The 20,245-nt window shown below is 46.8% G+C and overlaps 2 protein-coding genes and 1 long non-coding RNA gene across 5 annotated transcripts in view; 2 read left to right on the forward strand and 1 right to left on the reverse strand.

Moving 5' to 3' along the window:
* The window catches only part of slco3a1a (solute carrier organic anion transporter family member 3A1a), a 35,314-nt gene that overhangs the window by 8,360 nt on the left and 6,709 nt on the right, over window positions 1-20,245 (reverse strand). Inside the window, exons 1-3 of one of the 3 annotated variants that reach the window (XM_088379756.1) lie at window positions 3,899-4,330; window positions 3,607-3,784; window positions 424-880 (exon numbers count right to left, since the gene is read on the reverse strand). In XM_088379756.1, coding sequence (XP_088235882.1) covers window positions 424-880; window positions 3,607-3,768 — 619 coding nt within the window. In that variant the 5' untranslated portion in view covers window positions 3,769-3,784; window positions 3,899-4,330. Of the gene's footprint in view, window positions 1-423; window positions 881-3,606; window positions 3,785-3,898; window positions 4,331-11,725; window positions 11,818-20,245 lie in introns of those variants that run through there. The other 2 variants (XM_088379757.1, XM_088379758.1) reach the window with 2 other exon arrangements.
* Window positions 2,572-4,318, forward strand: LOC148396006 (uncharacterized). Its single transcript, XR_015859217.1, has 2 exons — window positions 2,572-3,609; window positions 3,683-4,318. It is a non-coding gene; the product is annotated as an uncharacterized LOC148396006 (long non-coding RNA).
* Window positions 12,331-18,379, forward strand: gnrhr4 (gonadotropin releasing hormone receptor 4). Its single transcript, XM_088379767.1, has 4 exons — window positions 12,331-12,493; window positions 13,251-13,809; window positions 15,028-15,232; window positions 15,815-18,379. The coding sequence occupies exons 2-4, from the start codon at window positions 13,297-13,299 to the stop codon at window positions 16,225-16,227; spliced, it is 1,131 nt and encodes a 376-aa protein (XP_088235893.1). The 5' UTR covers window positions 12,331-12,493; window positions 13,251-13,296; the 3' UTR covers window positions 16,228-18,379.

A 20,245-nucleotide genomic window follows, 5' to 3' on the forward strand; every position in this document is an offset into this window, starting at 1 on the left:
TTTTTTTTTTTTTTTGCACGTTATCGTTGGGACGTATGCAAAAGCGACAGGAAAGAGACGCAAATGGTACGCGGCTAAAGAATGCAAATAAAGCACACCTCGGGGAGGTGAAGGCAAATTTCAGACAATCTCCTCCATTCATGCGGCCGGGACCACATGACACGCCTGCGGTGGCGGGATTAGGACCATCAGCTGAGCGCCACTCAATAGCGCATTGTTCCCCGCTCGCCGCTCACTTTTGCTGCAGCTTATCCGAGCGGGACAGGAGCCGGCGCCTGGCAAAATCCAAACGCCCCCCACCCCCGCACACACACACACACGTATTTCCTTGTTGTCGAAGGGGGCGGGGCTTCTACGGATGTTTTCACCTTTCAGAACGGCTATCAAGGTGATTTCCGCAGAAAATGGAACGTCAGGGCTCACCTATGTAGAGAGACGAGTCTTTCTTCTTGACGTGGTCGTCGATGTAGGACACGCCCAGGGGCTGCACCGGCGTGGTCCCGATGCCGAGCAGCACCTGAGCGCCGATCAGCAGCAGGTACATCATGTTGGTGTTGGTCCTGTTTGCGCACACGGCATCCTCGGCCATCTGGACGTCCTTTCCGCTGGCGTTGGAGCACACGTCACGCCCCACGTCCGTCCTCCACGTGTCGCCGATCTCGTACTGTTTGGTCAGAAACTCGGGCAGGGCCGAGAGGAGGGCGCCCAGCGCCATGATGATGCCACCGCAGCCGATCAGACGGGGCCGATGGGCCTTAGCGCCGAAGTAGCTGACGAAGAGGATGAGCGCCAGGTTGCCGATCTCAAAGCTGCTGGCGATCACGCCCACGTCGGCGCTTTGCAGGTTGAAGCGCCGCTCCAGCGTGGTCAGCACGCTCACCTGAAAGACATAGCAGAAACATTGGCGTGTTTTTTTTTCCCCAGCGGCCTTTCCATGGAATTGTGATCAAGTTTACTCATTTCTCGTGTAAGGTGCCCAGCCAGATGAGCAAACTTATGCCTCAAGAAGAATTTTTTTATTTTTTTTTATTGTGGGCGGTGGCGGGTGGAGCTTCCATGTGAACCACTGTGACACATCCAAACATTCCTCAGACTATTTTCAAATCAGTCCCAAATGGCCCTCCTCATTTTCCATTCCCCCACTGGCTCCTTGAAACTGTCTTCAGCGATGAGGGAAGAAAAGAAAAAAAAATATCAATGAGCGCTTGTAGCATTGGAAGATTTATTTTTCCACTGATGTGATTGATGAGCATTTATTTTGGATGATCAGTCTCGGGTGCACCCAACTTCTCAACTGGTCATTTGGGTTAGCCACGTGATCATAAAAGGGGAAGAAAATTGATGCTTTGATGGTTACAAACAAATCCTTTTGTTAAATTAGCTTCACTTAGGAGTGACACTGAATTGAATGCCCTTTCACGTGCCCAGCCTGGTTACATAAATAAATAAGATAAATGGGTTAAATAAATAAATAAATGAATGAATGAATGTTGCGTAGCCATGAGCCGATATTTGATTCTGACATGGCGTCGTAGTATTAAAATTACATCTCTGTTTTTTTTCTTTCAATATTTGGGTCAATAAAATCAGCTTTCTCCCCCCATCAAACACAATCTATCAAAAAATAAATACAATAGTTGGTACAGTTTAAATTCATAAATAAATTTGAACATTGATTGTTTGAATTCTCTTTAGGAAGTCACAGTGTTCCCCAGCACCACCAAAACATTTTGAAACTGTTACTGGGCACATGTTGATGTCCAAGGGCGGAAAAAATTTAGACGTGTGACAATTTTCAAAGAAGTTGTTTTCACGGCTGCCCTCAAACAACTATGGCGTCTCATCAGAGTGCCTTGAGCCTGATCAACAAGTTGACGGAAAACCACAAAGTCTCTTCCCCCGGGGGGAGCGGCTTTTTTTCTCTCGCACTAGTTACAGGCCGCACTGGTTACTTCCAGTGACTTCAACATGCTTGTGCACTTCCACTGAGATGGAGCAGACAGCCTGCCCAGAGGCGAAACCAAACATGGAGGGGAGGGAGGAGAAAAAAAAATGTCCGCAACTACGTCTCATCAAAAAAAATGTTTAACAAGTCGCATGGCAACAAAATAAACCTTGCGCTGGGATGTCCCATGACCTCACAGCGCCGGTCTTGTCATTTTTCCGACTCCAACAAGCAGGCAATTTTGCCAAATGATTCATAACAACTTGACTTTATCGGGAAATAAAAGCATCTGAATACATTTGGATTTAAAGACACATTCTTTAAGATTGCTATTTTCTTGCTGTTCGGGCGGTTTGACCAAAAGCAATATAATGCAAGCTGGACGTATTGTTTGTTAGCTTGCTTAAAGTGTTTGTGCTCATTTGAGATAAAGACCAAAAAGTAGAACTAAATGAATGAAGTGAAAGAACTGTGATGGTGCTAATTGCACTCCTGCGACTTTTGGCTGCCATGTTCCACCGGCGCCCGGCGTGTTGATTAAGCACCTGATGCTAATTATCAGCTCACACAAAAAATGGGCCGTTGTGATAGCCGGCCGGAATTGTTGACATGCTGGCTGGCAGCAAGCACTTTTAGATCCCGTCAGCCAATTAGGGACTTTTACAGATAGCATGAGAAACTCACAAGGCATAGCGGGTCGGGCCTGAGTTTTTCTTCCGGTGACGGTTATTGATGTGTATACATTTGAGAGACATTTCTGGGACAATCAATAAAATGCCGGCATCCTAAAGAAAGGCAGTTCATCTTGAGACACAAACACTTTGAGGGCATTGATTAGTTTGGCTCTTTCATTAAAGAAGGCAGCCGACATTTTTTTTTTTTGGTAATGATTTCCACAGAAGAGATGACAGACGGCACACTCGGGAGGAAGGAACAATATTTAGTTTGGATGTTATTGACATACAATTACTTTCAGTATCGGGTCCACCGATACTTAAGGCATAAAAAAATCTGACGTCCTCCTTGGCAGTAGGTGGCGCTATACTGTCACACATCACCAAAACATCATCAGGAAATCTGTTCAAGATTTTTACATAACAAAAGTATCTGCATTTGTGATTGGTGAGTGAAAAAAGTAGCATCAGAACTTTACAGATTGTTGGACTTGGAAAAAGGAGCCTAAAAGAAGCCAGCCGTATTCGGTGTGTTCAATTCTACCAGGTTTGAAATGCTCCTTTGGAAAAACACCATTGCTGCCCATTTAACAGATACATTCTCCAGGCTGATCTTTTTATAGTCTGTGTACGTTCCTGAAGTTCTTGTAAACAGTCTACATTCCCGCCGCTCCCTATTTCTGATGGTCCCGACGTTCCCTCTCGACTGTACGCCGTATAATTTGCCTTTTTTTCCTGCCTGCCTGCCTGGGTGAACCCTGCCGCCTGCGTACACGTCTCAGCCGTGAGAGTAAGTTTCCCATGCTCCTCGTTGGGCAACGCCAAAGTTCTCCAAGCTCCGATTTTCGACGACACACTTTTCGCCAGGCTCTCTATTTCACGCAGGGCGAGTTGGCGTCTCTCTGCTCTCTAATTTGACAGTGGTAGCTCCCCCGTGAGCAAGGTGCCCATCCACCAGCCGTGCAGTGGGAGCCCAGGTAAACTCACCAGGTACGCTCCGACGGTCCCCTGAGCCAACATGAGAGCACATTCCGAAACGAGGAATATCTTGATATTTGAGAAGCAGGACGACTTCTTGCTGGGGTCGTCCACTTGCGGCATGTTGTCCCCGCCGCTCTGGTTCGACCCCCGCTGCTTCTTCACCTGCATGCCCGCCAACTTCCAGCTGAAGCAGAAGCAGCAGAAACAGCTCAGGGCGTCTACATCCGTGCACGAGAGCCGCCTCGTCGGAAGGTTTTACTCCCCCAACCCAAGAAAAATACGAAATAAAAAACCAAACCGTCGCTCCGGTCTACTCGAGGAAGCTGAGCGGCACACGTCCGAGCACCTTGTTGGCTCGCCTAAACATCGCTGGCTCCCCCCTCGTCGAAGGTGTGAGCTCCTTGAGGGTGCCACAAGACGAGCATAAGGTCGCAAAGTGTCCTCCGCGTGGAGGCTCGGCTCGGCTCTCACATTCTCAACTCTTCTTCGAGACTGTGAATGTTTGTCTCCCCGCCCCCTTGGAGGCTCATACTTGGGACAGACAGAAGGCGCGGTGACAGCGAGGAGAGGCGAGGCGAGGCGAGCGAGGCGGGGGCTCAGCGAGCTCTCTGGGACGTACCCCGTTCACTTGGCCCAGGGGACAAGAGACACTTTTTGTTTATGTTTGTTGTTTTGATATAAAGAACTCTTATCGCAATAAAAGTAGTCATATAACATAGACGTATAACTTTTTTTTTTTGGGAAGAAGTCATTTTTGGGTGACAAAGGCTAAGTAGTCACGAGAAAATAATAGTGACGGTTGGACGTGTAAAGCGTTCCAATGACGTCATAAAGACTCATTTCATACGACTTTTTTAACTCTGAATATTTCAAACATGTATACAAATAAACAAAGGTATACAGAAACTACTAAATAAAATTCAAAATAAATTGAAATAATCGCACACACGCATATAATGCTATTTCATCGTGACACTTGAATTTCACCCAGGTCATAAAAGTATACAGTATACAAAGTGCACTTAAAAGTAGAGATGATGTCACCCTTTGCGGGAGAGTATAAATGATGAATGCTAGATGACCTGCTTGTTTTTTACAGGCGCCCCGCCCCGGTGGAAGTGATGTCCCGATTCTTCACATGGGGGAAGAAAAAAAAAACTGATGATGCTAGCAAAATCATAAGTCAAGCCAGTTCATATCGTGCTGGTTTCAAAATGAGTTAAGTACGCATATAATGCTAAATGACAGGGTGGTGAGAGACGTAGCACATAGACGGTCGTGGGCCACTTTCAAAACGACTTTAAGTGTAACTCCGGATTATCCAGAGTTATCGTAAATACAGTGTGTGTTTACTTGCAGTGGACATTTGGGAAGGCCAGTCAGGTACTCCTGATGGCGCTGCCAGGAATGTTTGAATAGCCGCTCATTGTGTTTGTATTGTTTTGCCTGGAGAAGTCAATGCTATTCTTAGGTTTGTTAAAGGGTGTGGACAGTGGGAACGAGGCCCAGCCCGTCGGCTGGGAGACATTGTGGCAAGGCGGGGATGTCTCCAGGCTCACAGACTCATAAAAAAGTATATACTACTGTCGTATTGCGTTTCCTGATTCAACTTTTGAGGGGAAAAAACACGTGGCTGGTTGCTATTCAACAGGAGACTAAGCAAGAAAATGGGCCACTGCCACAAATTCGAAGGCTTGACGACGGGTGAGTCCACTTTGCGACTTTTTTAAGTAATACTTCCGCCAGTTTTTTACTTTGACTACCAGCGTCGTACTGTGGAAGTGAAACAACACACAACACTCAAGAATCCTGCTAGCTTAATGCTAACAAAACGCAAAACACTATAAAAAGGCTAACAAATAGCATTGCTAGTTGCAACAGGATATTTGAAGGCAAGCAGTGAAGCAACACATGTAGTCAGGCGATAAAACAATACTCAGGCGGGCATATATTCTTTATCCTCTGTGGAAAGATTTGTCTGTCTGTATCATACTGCCCCCTAGTGGCCAAGGCACACATAAGAAGAAGCACAGTATGAAGCTAGAATGGCATGTGTGTGTGTGTGGCTTGAGTTTCACAGGCGGCCAGTAAAACGACAATAATTTAAGATCCCAAGTCGCTTGCTGTTTTGATCTCTGAGGTGCTTTAAAACGCTTGTCAGTCTTCATTCGCAGGACAAATGGGAGCTTAATGGAGGGGTCAGGGGTCGTGGGAGGCAATATCAAACGCAGCACGCTGCCAACGTGCGTACACGGTGCCCCTCCAAGTCAACCTGTGGCTCATAAAAGGAATTTACAGCGAGAGGCGCCTTTTTGTTTGGTAATAGCATTTCGTCTAAATATAGCCCACCGCTGTCTGCTTCTTACATTGCAAAGTGTATCACACTGGCCATGCTATCTATTTTTACACTGCTATCGAGCGCGAGGTCGGCGAGCAGCGATAGCGTCTGCGCTGCTCACGGGGGGGGGGGGGGAAGACAAACATTCAAAGCAACATGCTCCACTTTTCTCTCGGGGGGAAATCAAGCCACGGGACACCGGTGCTGGTTTTCAAATGCGGCTTTACTGAAAGGCCCGCTGTTCTCTCTCTCGACATCGATCCAAATGAGATTTTTCCTGAAATGTTGTGTCGCTGTCAGATTCAGCACAGTCCGGTGCACAAAACTGAATCCGGCATTATTTTTTGGGGTGAGTCATTGATAAGTTGATTCAGCTGATAAGACCCGAGCCCGTGATCCGTCCATCACCAGGCGACCACTTTCACAAAGCAAAGCTCTCATTAGGCAGCTGCGGTACAAGATGGAAGGGTGTCATTTCCCCGCCGGCAGGAAGGAAGCCTTCACACTCACACCTTCACAATTACAGGATGAGAGCGAGGCAGCCAGCCATTGGGCCAAAAAAATCTGGCGTGCCCGCCTGCCACGGTGTGCCTGCCTGCCGCTGCGCTCAATTGCCCGAACTCTGTGTTCAATAAGAAGCAGGAAGTTCCAAAATGGCCACAGTAAAAGCATGCAAAACGTTTTTGTGATTTGGCATCTCGTTGATGAAAAACGCAGTGATGAGTGAGTTCGGGAGGGGGGAGAAAAAAAGATAAAAATGAATTCAGTGCTGTGAAATCATCTCAGAGCCTCCAGTGGCAGAGAACCTTTTCGACGCGGGATCCAATTAGTCAGTGTTTCAAGGCGGGCCTTGCCAAACGATCCCAATCCAAATGTCAGCGGATAAAATAAGCAAAAGGAGAAAGCGGCCCAGCTGCGGTCGCTTCCTACTTGACCAGGACCGGACCGATGTGGACATGAGAAGGACCTGATCTTGTTCTCAAGCACAGCTCCACCTCAAACTTACCCTCAAGGAAAAAAAAAAGTCCATAATAGGCCACTTGGCTCCCCACGAGAGTTGAAACGAGTCCAAGGTAAATGAAAGGCTTTGCCGCGCAGTGCAGATTCACATACTCGCCCACTGTACACATCTAAACTTGTTTATCTCACATCGCTAAATAAGTAAGTAAGTAAGTAAGTAAGTAAATCAATAAATAAGTAAGTAAGTAAATAAATCAATAAATCAATAAATAAATCTTTGCGACAAATGATCTCCCATTTCAAACACTTGAAAAGGCAGTCCGCCATTTTGAATGTGGTTACAGAATGGCGTCTGTCTGACGTTCATTTTGAGTAATTGCCGTGACGTTTCCGACTGCTTTCCTATTGTTGACGTGTCATGCAACTTGAAACTCTCCACTTTTATTTGTGACTGTCCTTAAATAGGTGGCTCCTTTTTCTGCGCACGTCATCCGACTCGTCCATCTGGTTGTAGCGGCTCTTTTCTTTTGTGGAGTTAATTTGCAAATGTTGAGCGCCCAAATGACACAAGCAAAGACAGACCATGGCGACCGATGAGGCGTCGCCCACCAAGGCGTATCCTGTTTTAGGGCGAGGCGGCGTTTCCCACCATTCAACGATTTTTACAATTTCTTTCATACGAGTGGCACCGGCTCAAATTTTAGGGGCAGTTGGTTGAGTTCCGAATGGGGCATTAAATGTCCAGCGCGACGCAGCCATCGAAATGAGCACACTGTGCATGCTCTACCAAATTTAAAAGGAGGAGGAGAAAAAAAAAAAAACTTTGACTCTGCTGCATCTTCTTTCCGAGTGGAGTTACCAGCACACTCGCACTGCCTAACATAAGGAGTGTGTGCGCGTTAAGCCCTTAAGAAGATTTACTCGTAAAGTTACACTCTGCTGCAGGAGAGCAGCTTGAGGCTATTTAACTCTTTTCCCAAGCAAATCAATGTCATACTAAGAGAGAAATGACCGCAATTTCAACTTCAAATACAATTCATTACAGTTTTCCTGATGACGTCTCAGTCTGCAAGGACGAATTGATTTCAATAAGGCAAACGTAAAACAGGTCACGCGCAGCACTCAGCCTCGGTTGCACGACGCTTGTTGATATATGCTGCTCTCTAGTGGCGAGTATTTTTCAGCTCAGCTTCTTGATGGAAGATAACGTGGTCGTCATGGGAAAGGAGAGCGTCCCGTGGAAAATTGATGACGGGTAATGTAAAAAAAGAGCCCAAAACAACTTCAAAAAAAAAATGAAAGGTGAAGTCAAGGTATCCAATGGTCCAGATCCAGGATCCTCCTTCCTTCTATTTGTTTGTGGCCCTAAGTGGGAAATGGGAGAGTATCCCGGATGCAAAGGAAGGAGTAGACAAAAAGTAGTACTAAAGGTGTCCACTAGATAACAGCAGAGCGCAAAGAAAACAATCTCTAGAGTTGGGAGCAGCACTTCTGGCTTGTTCGGAAATTCTGGATGTGGACGACGGGAAATTGCCACGTCACGTTTCCTGCGACGTCTTCAATGTTCCCTGAGTAATTTTATTCTTGGCTTCTCATCGATTTTGGAGGGTCCTCTAGTTCTTGGGAACATTACAGTGAGACCTTTCCTTGTGCAGTTGATGGCAACTGTGCTCCCTTCGTGACATATTTCATGCCGCCTTGGAAATGCTTTTTTGGCCTTCTCCTGACAATCCATTTGAGCTCTGATGCTGCAGAAGAAAACACTCAAAGAGTGTCCCTGTTCGCAGGCACGCGTGTCTGACGACAAGTGCATATTCGAGGACGTTCATTGACTATAACCTGCACCCAGAGCTATTTTTAAACGCCACTTCAAGTTAAAAGAGTCATTTGTTTCACACAATCAACTACGAGCAGGTCTTTGTTAGTAGGTGCCGCTGAGTGCTCGGATTGAAGTTGCCATGGAGACCTCGTGACGATGGAAGCAGCCCCGAACACGGCAGGGGTCAAAAGTTGCCAAAGATGAAAAGGTAGCCAAGCAGGAGAAGACAGCAGACGTTACGTTACTCACACTTTCAGTCCGACTTTAGATTCTAAAATAAAAAAAATAACAACACCTTTGTGATTTCCAGCATGCAAACTGTTTGGCCCAAATGATACGGAAAAGCACCGCTGTGAAATTGTGGGGAAAGATGATGACGAGGCCAAGCTGAAGTGCGTGTCACGAGGTGCTCAGCGAGACACGAATGGCGATAGGTTAGCGAGTCATCTAAAGAAGGCAGAGGCAGCTACCACACGTTAGCAAGTGACATTTGTCGAAAAGTCGGCGGCTCGGTGCCGTGTGACACCTCGTGGCGCCTCAGCTCACGATTTGTGAGCTTTTCTGTAGATGAGCTGCCAACTCCATTGCCAAATGAAGCGATGCAATTTGGCTTGACTGTCAAACAAATGTTGATTAGATTCATGAACGTGCTGACATCCACACCAAGAGTGCCACCGGAAGCCATTTTTAGAAGCAAACCTATCGCAAAGAAAGTTGAAGGGCTTTTTTTGGTGCCTATTTTACATTGGAGCCTTTGATGTGCTCTATATACAGGCATAAATCATGAAGCTGAATAGCCTCAAGTCACTCATTTGCACACGACAAAATTGCGCAGTACTTTCCATATTGCTGGAGCAGGAAAAAATGTAAAGATTTATGGCTTCTAATCCTTAATCTCTGATCCAAGAGTTTGAAAGCGTCTATAGAACGAGGCCACTTGCTCATGAGCGTCAAGGACTTGAAGTCGCTGAAAGAATGACTTGCGACAATATACGCACGTAATGAGGCAGCCAAAAATGTTCACCTGGCTGCATCCTTAACAGAATGAGACCAACGCGAAAGGAGAACACAAAATAGATGTCAAGTAGAAAGAAGGAGATGCTATCTTGCTCTCCAATGAATGCCGGGAGACATTAAGAGCGACAAACTCCATTCCAATCCACGTTATCATAGAGCGAAACTGCTGAAAATCTGGAGAGCCGATAGAATCCCGGCGCCTCTAATTGCCGCTGTCAGAGAGCAGAAGGCACAGATGGGCTCAGGTGATGTCGTAGATGTACCGGCAGCCGGGTGTACCGCAGGGCACCGTTCTCAGCCCCCTGCAAGTTTGCCATCGCTATTAAAGTGACCCTCGGAAAAAGAATGCCCCATTGATGGCTCCATTAGCGTCCCCTGCAGTTAGTCACAATAAATGGATGTCGGCTGCCGAGTGACGTTGGGTCGTGCCAGTTAATCGATCTTCATTAGAGCCGGAAGACACGAACAGCAGGAGGAATGCAGTGGGTGCTCCTTTATGTGGCTGCGCTGTTGGAGAAAGCTTCCCCAAAGATCCTCTGACAAAAGCAGATCCACTTCGGGCACAGGAATCCAGAGAAGCAAATGAGTGATGACCTCAGCATTGGAGGAACCAAGACATTTTCTGAACAAAATAGTAGAAGGAGCCACAAGCGACTTGATTGCAGTAACTAAATATCGGCACTTTTTCATTTTTTTTTTTTTTTTACATTTACATCATGGAAGAATGTAAAAGCAAGCCCTGTAACATTTCAGATTTAACTTGCTTTTGTGGCATACACTTGATTACATCAGCGCCGCGTCAAAGCCACGCAAGTAGAAAAAGAAAAACGTTTTTCTAAGGATGTTTCATCATGAATAGCTGGCCAACCTTGAGCGCATATATCGCTCCACAACACACAACAAATCGGATTGTGACGCATGCAAATGATATTCATAAAGAAACTGGAGGTGCAAAAAGGTGTTTACGCCAAACGTTGCGTCGGCCGCCATCTGCTAAATCACACCTGAATGCGTTTTTCATGAGCCTTTTGTTCCACAGTCGGGAGCTTATAGGAAGCCATAAAAAAAAAAAAAAAACATGAGCGGCATTCACGCAGAAACGGCATCACGCGATGACCCGCTGACCCGCTCGGCCCAAACAGATAAGTGCGTCGGCTAATTCATCCCGACGGGTAATAAGACCTCCGACGAGGCGCAAAGCCCAAAATAATCTCCCGCAGACATACGGGAAAGGTAAACAAAAGAAGAAAGGCGAACACAGAAATCTGCCTGCCGTGGCTAATCCTCAACAAACATCATCGGTCGGTAATTTATCAGCTTTCCGGCCACGTCCGACGTGCCGACAAATACTTGGCGGAGTCTTTTTAAAAAATCCATGTTCCGATGCAAAACACCGGCGGCCGGCCGCCTGACAATCATTTCCCGCCGTGAACTAAAGTGGGCTTGGCGGGCTCATTTTCGTCAATGCGACATGATTGCGACGTTTGTGATGATGGCCACCCGTGTTGCGTGCATGTGATCAATAATAAAATATGAAGAATGCAAAGAATGCAAAGTGTTGCAGAAATATCATGTGCAAGGAAGGAAGGAATGTAGGAGGGAATGTAGGAAGGAAGGAAGGAAGGAAGGAAGGAAGGAAGGAAGGAAGGAAGGAAGGAAGGAAGGAAGGAAGGAAGGAAGGAAGGAAGGAAGGAAGGAAGGAAGGAAGGAAGGAGGCATTCCGAATAACGCTACACACTGGCATAGATTCTTTATCCTCATGACAAATATTCTTGCTGTTTCATCATCAAATCTATTTGCATTGATGAATTCTACTGCCCCCTGCTGGCTGAGGAATAAGGAGCACGGTGCCCAATAAATGATCTCCATGCACTTTTATCCTTTCCATTCATTGTAATTGTTATTGGTGTATGTTTGTAATTACGTTTTTGTTCCTCACTTGCAAACACATTCAATATATATCCAAAAGTCGAGCGAGTGTCTTTGCTTACTGGAACGCGCAGGCGCAGGTTCCCAAGGTCAGCGCGCCAAAGTACTGTGAAGCTGATTGCTCACCGCATGACATCATCTTTCTCCCGGGACTCTGAGCATACACACACACATAAAGTCGGAGTTGAACACTATTTGACTATAAGAGATAAGAATCCACAAATGATGCCCAAGGTGGATTCACGCCACGGTCTTCATTAGGAGCTTGAATTTATTTTGGTGCGTCTTTCCGCTGACCTTTTCTATATGAGCCGATGTGGACTCGGCCTCGAGATCAATCAAATGTTTATTTGCCAGCACAGTCCGAGTGGAACCTCAAAATCAGAGTTGAAGAAATTCAGAGTAGCTCCACCTCCTCCCAAAAATGACCCTCAAGTATGTTTTTTTTGTTTTTTTTTTAATAATTTAAATTTAGGAGGGTTGCAAACTTTGGGTCAAATTTACAAGCGATTTGAATTTTGCCATCACAAGCCCAAATGTGATCATCGGAATCGCTGCTAGACATGACCAAGAAGCAGAATGGAAGCAAGCCTCTCTCTCTCTCTCTCTCTCTCTCTCTCTCTCTCTCTCTCTCTCTCTCTCTCTCTCTCTCTCTCTCTCTCTGCCCCTCCCTCCTTCCCTCCCTCCCTCTCCTGTCTGCTTCCTTTTTTTCATCACGCTTGAGGGAACCTCGTGGTCCATGCCTGCAGTCGGGTCGTCAGTGGAGGAATGAAGCCAAAGCCGGAGCCACACTTGATGAGCCCCCGTTAATCCTGACAGATCCCCACAAGGTGAGCTCGTCCTTGTTCCTGCTCTCGTTTCATTTCATTTTTATTTTAATGGCTCCATATTTCTTTCACGAGGGACTCAATATGAACTCCGGTTCTCTGTCGCGTGATTGTCACCAAATTGTTGTGGATTTGATATTTGATGACAAAAGAATGCTCAACTGGATGGAGGAGCTTGATGATTGATGTTCAAAATGTAGTTTAATGTAGTTTAGCTACAAGTGTCATCAGATTTTTTTTCTTTTTTTGGGTGGGTGGGGGTGAGTTACACGAAGCAGACTCTAATTGTCTGCTCACAAGCACAGATGTGATCTCGACACCGCAGACGAGAGCCATCGAGTGGCGAGTGAGTTTGAGGCGACAAAATTGGCCACAAAAGTTGGCAGGCGAACACCACGAGGCTTCAAAATTGCCAACCCGTTCTCTTTGCTCTACCGGGAGGAGCAAGGATGCTCGCTTACTTCTTCACACGACAATTATACTGGACACCCAAAAATCTAATTTAAGCGTCTGCAGGCCAGGTGGAAAAGCGAGACCGGGCGATGAAAGATACCACAGCTGTGACAAGCCCTTGTCTGTCAAGCTGACACACACACACAAACACACACGAACACCCACACAAAGCCTGGCCCACATGCTTGCTGTCAATCAGATTTTTAAAAAAGATGAGAAGCCCCCTCTCGCTCCTCCATCAAACCGTCTGGAGAACCGAAATGGTGGCAAGCACAAACGCAGCTGAGCAAAGTTCCTTCCTCTGTAGGGTCTGGAAGAACCTTGAGACGGGTTTGGGATCAGAAGCTCGGGCCATGCTCCACTATCCGGTGGACCCAGAGGCAGCCAACGACAGCTGCGCGTGGGCCGTCTGCAACGGCAGCGCATCCGGCGACGCGCTGCAGCTGCCCACCTTCTCCACGGCAGCCAAGGTGCGAGTCATCATCACCTTCAGCCTGTGCGCCGCCTCGGCCATTAGCAACCTGCTGGTGCTGTGGGCAGTGGGCAAGGGCGGGCGGCGCAAGTCGCACGTGCGCATCATCATCATGAACCTGACGGTGGCCGACCTGCTGGTCACCTTCGTGGTGATGCCCGTGGACGCCGCTTGGAACATCACCGTGCAGTGGCAGGCCAGTGACGCCGCCTGCCGCCTCCTGATGTTCCTCAAGCTGGTGGCCATGTACTCGTGCGCCTTTGTCACCGTGGTGATCAGCCTGGACCGCCAGTCGGCCATCCTCAACCCGCTGGGCATCTCCGAGGCCAGGAGGAGGAGCAAGATCATGCTGACCGTGGCCTGGAGCATGAGCGTCCTCCTGTCGCTCCCTCAGGTGACTCTCTGATGATTGGGGGCAAGACTTGATTTTTTCCCCATACTAGAAGAACGTGTAATTGCATCTCCACTACAGCAGGTGGCAGTGGTGCTCCCGTGTTACTTGTGACATCCTCAGGGCAGTGAAGGGCCAAGACTCACATTTCACAAGCATCAGCTCATATCAGAACACGGCTGCTCCGCAGTCGCAATCCGGTTTGCCGTTAAACGCCGCTTGCGGCTTTTGCGGAGAACACTCGGAACATCTCGCGTGACCAATGCCTCCGTGACAACTTGCTTAAGCTCTTCCCACGCGGCGAGGCGCCCGCGATCCAGAAATGTTCTATTGGAGAGCACTGGCGCCGTGACTTTAGCCGAGCGTTGCCATTAGGAGACGAGCCGACGGGCGCCAATTTGACATGGAGGAAGCCTTGACAGATAAATAAAATAAAATAAAAAAATTGAAAAATAAAATATCAAATAAAATACCCAATAAAATAAAAATAAAAAATAAAATAAAGCAGCGAGTGCAGTGTAAGCAGCGACGGAACCTCTCAAGCCGCCGAGTGAATAATTCAGCTGTAGCAATGCGGTTGGCGCAACCTTTCTCCTCTGCTAACGAACACGTTATACATAAAGACAGATTCCTCATGAATTATCAGCTTACGGTCAGAACATCTCACACATATTGCATCCTGATCCTTTCCGGCAGCCACAATCAAAACCTGATTTCCAGTTTGAAAGGGGGGCGGGCGTCTAGTAGATTCAGAGGCTCAAACGTTTCCAAAGAGCTTTTCTTTGGCCGATAACAGCTTACCTTGCCTACACGGTCTCCGGGATTTGTGATTTATTTTGTCACATTCCGATCCAGCGTGTTCCCCAACGCGTTGCGAGTGTAAAATCGTGTGATGAAATGAAGGCAAGGAAAGTCCCGATGGCGCCGTCTCCAAAATTGTATTTTGAGCCGACAAATTCAGACCAATAACAATTTCTGTCATGTGCTATTAGGGCAGCCATTTTGGACTTCTTGACACATGGCCGTCCTATTGAACCAGTAATTTTCTTCTTTGCAGGGTACAATCTGTCCTCCTCTGTGAATCTTCGGGCTAATGACTAGCGCTCCTCCCATTTGAATATCCGTTGGAATATTAAAGATGGCAAACGTTGCTCTTTCCATTGCAGTGTTCCAAGAACATCATGTGCACTGCCTCTTGCTTTTTTCTTTTTCTGGCCGCAGATATTTCTATTCCACAAGGTGACCATCACCGTCCCGGAGAACTTCACCCAGTGCACCACGCACGGCAGTTTTGTCCAGCACTGGCAGGAGACGCTCTACAACATGTTCACCTTTGCCTGCCTCTTCCTGCTCCCTCTGGCCATCATGATCTTTTGCTACACCAGAATCCTCATCGAGATCTCCAGCCGCATGGCTCGCAACAACCGTAGGTGGCGCCTTTTGAGATATCCAATGCAGCTTTTGCCCAGCTTGACTTCCGTGCAATTTGTTGGGGGAAAAGTCTGAGCCAGCGATGGCCGATTAGTGGCAAGCGAGTTGCGCGTTTAATTGGCTGCTTCTCACTGAGAAGCATGTTCAAAAAAAAAAAAAAGTGCCGTCCACCATAGCAACATCCAGTCTCTGGTTGCTGGTTGGCTACAGCGAGCAATTAAGCGGTGCCACCACATGGTTGGCGCGGAGGTGGCCGCTGTGTGAATCACAAGCGAGGTGCAAGTCATGACCTTAAAGTTTCAAGCTAAAAAACAAAACAAAATAGTTGATGTGCATCAGTGGAGGGGTGGGGGGTTGCCACATCCAAGATGGCTGACACACAGGGTCAGAAAAGCAACTCCAAGTGCAGTCCACACTTTTGAGAAGATAAAAAAAAAGCTCCATTCATAGTTGAGCAGACATCGGTGAGCTTCACACGCAGGTTGGAAAATAAAATAAAAAATAAATGGCTCACGGCTCGCTTGTCCCACGTAACCAGGACCCTTCCAAGCTTGAAAACGCCAACGCTGTGTTTCAGTGCTATCCAGAGACGTTCACCTGCGCCGCTCCCACAACAACATCCCCAAAGCCCGCATGAGAACTCTCAAGATGAGCGTGGTCATCGTGACCTCCTTCATCGTGTGCTGGACACCCTACTACCTGCTGGGTCTGTGGTACTGGCTCTTCCCCGAGAGGATGGAGGAGACTGTCTCGCACTCGCTCACGCACATGCTGTTCATCTTTGGGCTCTTCAACGCCTGCCTGGACCCCATCACCTACGGCCTCTTCACCATCCACCTGCGCCAGGGCCGCCACAGCGACAGCCAGGCCTCCAACACGCAGATCACGTCGGAAAACAACCACTGCTGGATGTACATGGCGCGCCTCCGCGCCACCGCAGAAGAAAGAAGCGACAACAGCAGCATCAATATGCCTGTCACCGAGATCTGATTTGTGGCATTGGCGTCCAAATGTACGCCTTTCTAACGATAAGCCCCTAATGACTTCTGAGGACGTGATTAAAACGCACCGAGCGATGACGAGCCAAATAAGCACCTGCGGAATGAATTGAAGCGCGCAGCCGGCGGATAACTTGTGGGTCGGGTGTGTTGCCACGGTAACCACAACCCGGAGGGATCAGAATAGTAGCGGAAAAATTTCAAACTATTGACTTTGGAAATTGCGTCGCTAAAGGTTCGGGCCGCGAGCTTAATGCTAATGCTGAACAGCATCTATGTTGTGGCGCTACAACCTTGTGAGGAACACAAAAGGTGGAGCGACACATACAGACAGACACTATAAAAGTATTCACAGTTGTATATTCTCTTTCCGACTAAATTTCGATGCTGCATCGAGGACTTCCGATGTTTGAATGAACACCATGTCTGTCTGTGTGTCCGTCTGTCAGATGGCAGTGGCAACTTGTGTGTCACTCGCGTGTGTTACTTTCTAAAGAACCAACAGGCTAAATTCATTTGCTTGAAGATGGATTTTACCTTGGTGCAGTGGAATTTTGGTTCTTGTAAGTTTCCCTCCATTTTTGTACAGTTGACAGCAGAGATGGGACCAAGAATGACTATAGACCCGTTGCACTGACATCTGTGGTCATGAAATCTTTCGAGAGGTTAGTGCTGAACCACCTGAAGGATGTCACGGGCCCCCTGCTGGACCCCCTCCAGTTTTCCTACCGGGCAAACAGGTCGGTGGATGATGCGGTCAACATGGGACTGCACTACATCCTGCAACACCTGGACACCCCAGGAAAGTACGCCAGGATCCTGTTTGTGGACTTCAGCTCGGCGTTCAACACCATCGCTCCTGACATCCTCCAACAGAAGCTCATCCAGCTCGCGGTGCCTGCCTCCACCTGTCAGTGGATCACCAGCTTCCTGACCAACAGGAGACAGCGTGTGAGGCTGGGGAGCATCACATCTGACACCCTGACCACCAATACTGGAGCCCCTCAGGGGTGCGTCCTCTCCCCACTGCTCTTCCCCCTCTACACTAACGATTTCTCCGCAAGTGACTCTTCTGTGAAGCTCCTGAAGTATGCAGACGACACCACTCTCATCGGACTGATCCAGAACGGTGATGAGACTGCGTACAGACAGGAGGTGGAGCGGCTGGTCCACTGGTGCAGCCAAAACCACCTGGACCTGAACCCGCTCAAGAGCGTGGAGATGACAGTGGACTTCAGGCGAGGCCCTTCACCACTTTCACCCCTCACTATCCGCAGTAATACTATTCTCTCATCAGACACCTTCAAGTTCCTGGGAACCACAATCTCTCGGGACCTGAAATGGACCGGCCACATAGACTCTGTCCGGAAGAAGGCCCAAGAGAGGCTGTACTTCCTGAGACAGCTCAAGAAGTTCAACCTGCCGGGGGAGCTGCTGAAGACCTTCTACACTGCCATCATCCAGTCTGTCCTCTGCACCTCCATCACTGTCTGGTTTGGATCGGCCTCTAAACAAGACAAGCACAGACTGCAACGGACAATAAGGACTGCAAAAAAGATAATTGGAATCAACCTCCCATCTATCCAAGACTTGTACCTGTCCAGGACCAGGAAACGTGCAAGTAACATCTCAACAGACCCTTCGCACCCAGGTTGCAGCCTGTTTGAACTACTCCCCTCCGGACGCCGTTATAGAGCTCTGTACACTAAAACCAGCAGACACAGAGACAGCTTCTTCCCCTAGGCTGTCGCTCTGATGAACTCACACCACTCTTAGAGTCTCAGAGTCATTACTGTGCAATAACATCCCGCTTTCCACACCTTTTTTGTCTACACTGTTTGTACTATGTGTCCTCTCTGCATCCATTGCAGCCTGGTCATCCTAGAAGAGGGACCCTCCCATCTGTGGTCTCTTCTCAAGGTTTCTCATTTCCCCTAGCTGGAGTTTTGAGTTTTTTCTTGCCCTCTTGGGAGTTTAAAATCAGTTTAAGATCAGGGGATGTTTGAGAATATCTTTCGTTTTTCACATGTCCTGAGTGTTGTTGTTAGTCACCTAAATGTTGAACAGAGGCTGTGATTTACCGAAGTCAAATTCCTTGTTTGGCACGCTCAAACATGGCGAATAAAAAACTCTTGAATCTTGAATGTTGAAGTCACACATGTGCAAGTCTCAAGTAAGTCTCAAATCTTAACGTTCAAGTCTCAAGTAAGTCCCAAGTCATTTTTTTCTTGGGCAAGTCAAGTCAAGTCTTTAAATAGGTCAAGTCAAATCCAAGTCAAGTCCTTAAATGGGTCGAGTCAAGTCCAAGTCAAGTCACCTTATTATTGCAATTTTACCTGCAGAATCTGATCTTAGTAGTGAAAAGACAAGATATCAGTAACTTTAAGTAACCATCATTGTCCAATGTGTCTAACCTGTTTAAAAAATATGACAATAATTTGGATTTGCACTGTAATTACTGATATTCAGTAAAATACACCAAGGAATCCAACAAAAAAGAAATGACCTTATACAATGATTTATTGACAGCTGAATCTAAACAATTGCGATTTTCCAAGCAGATAAAGATGTACCGTAATTTCCGGACTATAAGTCGCGTTTTTTTTCATAGTTTGGGTGGGGGGGGGGGACTTATACTCAGGAGCGACTTATATATGGGTTTTTTTTCACAAATTTTTACTTGATCATTAAGACATCACTTACTTACAAGTATCGTTGACCACTTCCCATGTTATTTTTAATATAGTTGATCACTTCACATGCTTTTATATCTTTATCTTGAACATATTCAAACATAAAAAATAGAGAAAACATCAAATAAAGCAATTAACACTTTAAAGCACCATATCCAAGTCCACTGTCTGCTGTATGTACACTTGCTCCATTTTTGCTCCTCTTATATTTATTATTATTATTTATTATTATTTGTTTATTTATCATTTATTCAACACTCTTATTTATTCATTGTTTGTGCCTTCTTGTTTTTTTAGTGTTGCTTGTATGCATATGTGTACTATCTCACCGAGGGATAGTGGGAACGTAATTTCAATCTCTTTGTGTGTCTTAGTATATGAAAAAAAAATCGACGACAAAGCAGACTTTGATAAAACAACCAAATAAAATAAACAAAAAACTACATCTGAAAAAAATTATATTTTCAGACGAAACTGGATGAGGGCGCTCTAAATTTCACCGTTGGCCGTGACTCATCAACTGGGTGGGCTTAAGAAAAATGGCACCAAAAAGAAACTCATATTTTGCAGGTTACAAACTTCAAGTTGTAAAATATGCAGCTGAAAACAGTAATCGAGCAGCAGAAAGAAAGTTTGGAGAACCATCATGTACCAATGGATTACTATTTCAAGTGACGTCAGTGGCACGGCGCGGTGCGGCGGACATAAAGGACAAACGTACCCACGTAAGGACTACCGGCATCATTAGCGGTGATCATTTCTAAGTGACACGGAGGACAAAGATTTTGAAGGAATTAAGGATTTGGAGTGACATAGAAGGTTTGAAAAACTATTATGGCTTTTACGCACGCCCGGTCCTACTGTACTGAGTCGGGGGCCGGCGCTCGGCCGAGTGGCTGTCTGCGAACGGTGCATGGGGCTCGGACATGGCCATTACGAATGCCCGGTACTATGCCATGGAGCTCTCATGTCTGGATAGTCCACACCGCCACATGCTTGGAAGTTTGTTTTGTTTAATAAAGAGCCGTTTACCAAACCCACGTCTATCCTTGTACTTTGTTAACGCTACAATATAGTAGTTATATACTAGATCTGTGGAACAAAGACGAGGCTTACGTCAGGGCGCACGCGCAGCGATGTTGACAAAGGACGAGGAATTTGATCGATGGATTTAATGGATTTAAAGTGCACGGATGGTTTGATAATATTATTGGCTTATATTATAGTTATTTGAAATATAGTTTATCTATCATTATATGAGCCTGTGGAATATTTTGAAGTGCAAGCGCACTCAGCCGCGCGCACCCATTGTTGACA

This window comes from Syngnathus floridae, chromosome 6 (genome assembly GCF_059516105.1).
Source record: "Syngnathus floridae isolate MCC-2025c chromosome 6, RoL_Sflo_1.0, whole genome shotgun sequence".
In the NCBI taxonomy this organism is placed as follows: Eukaryota; Metazoa; Chordata; class Actinopteri; order Syngnathiformes; family Syngnathidae; genus Syngnathus; species Syngnathus floridae.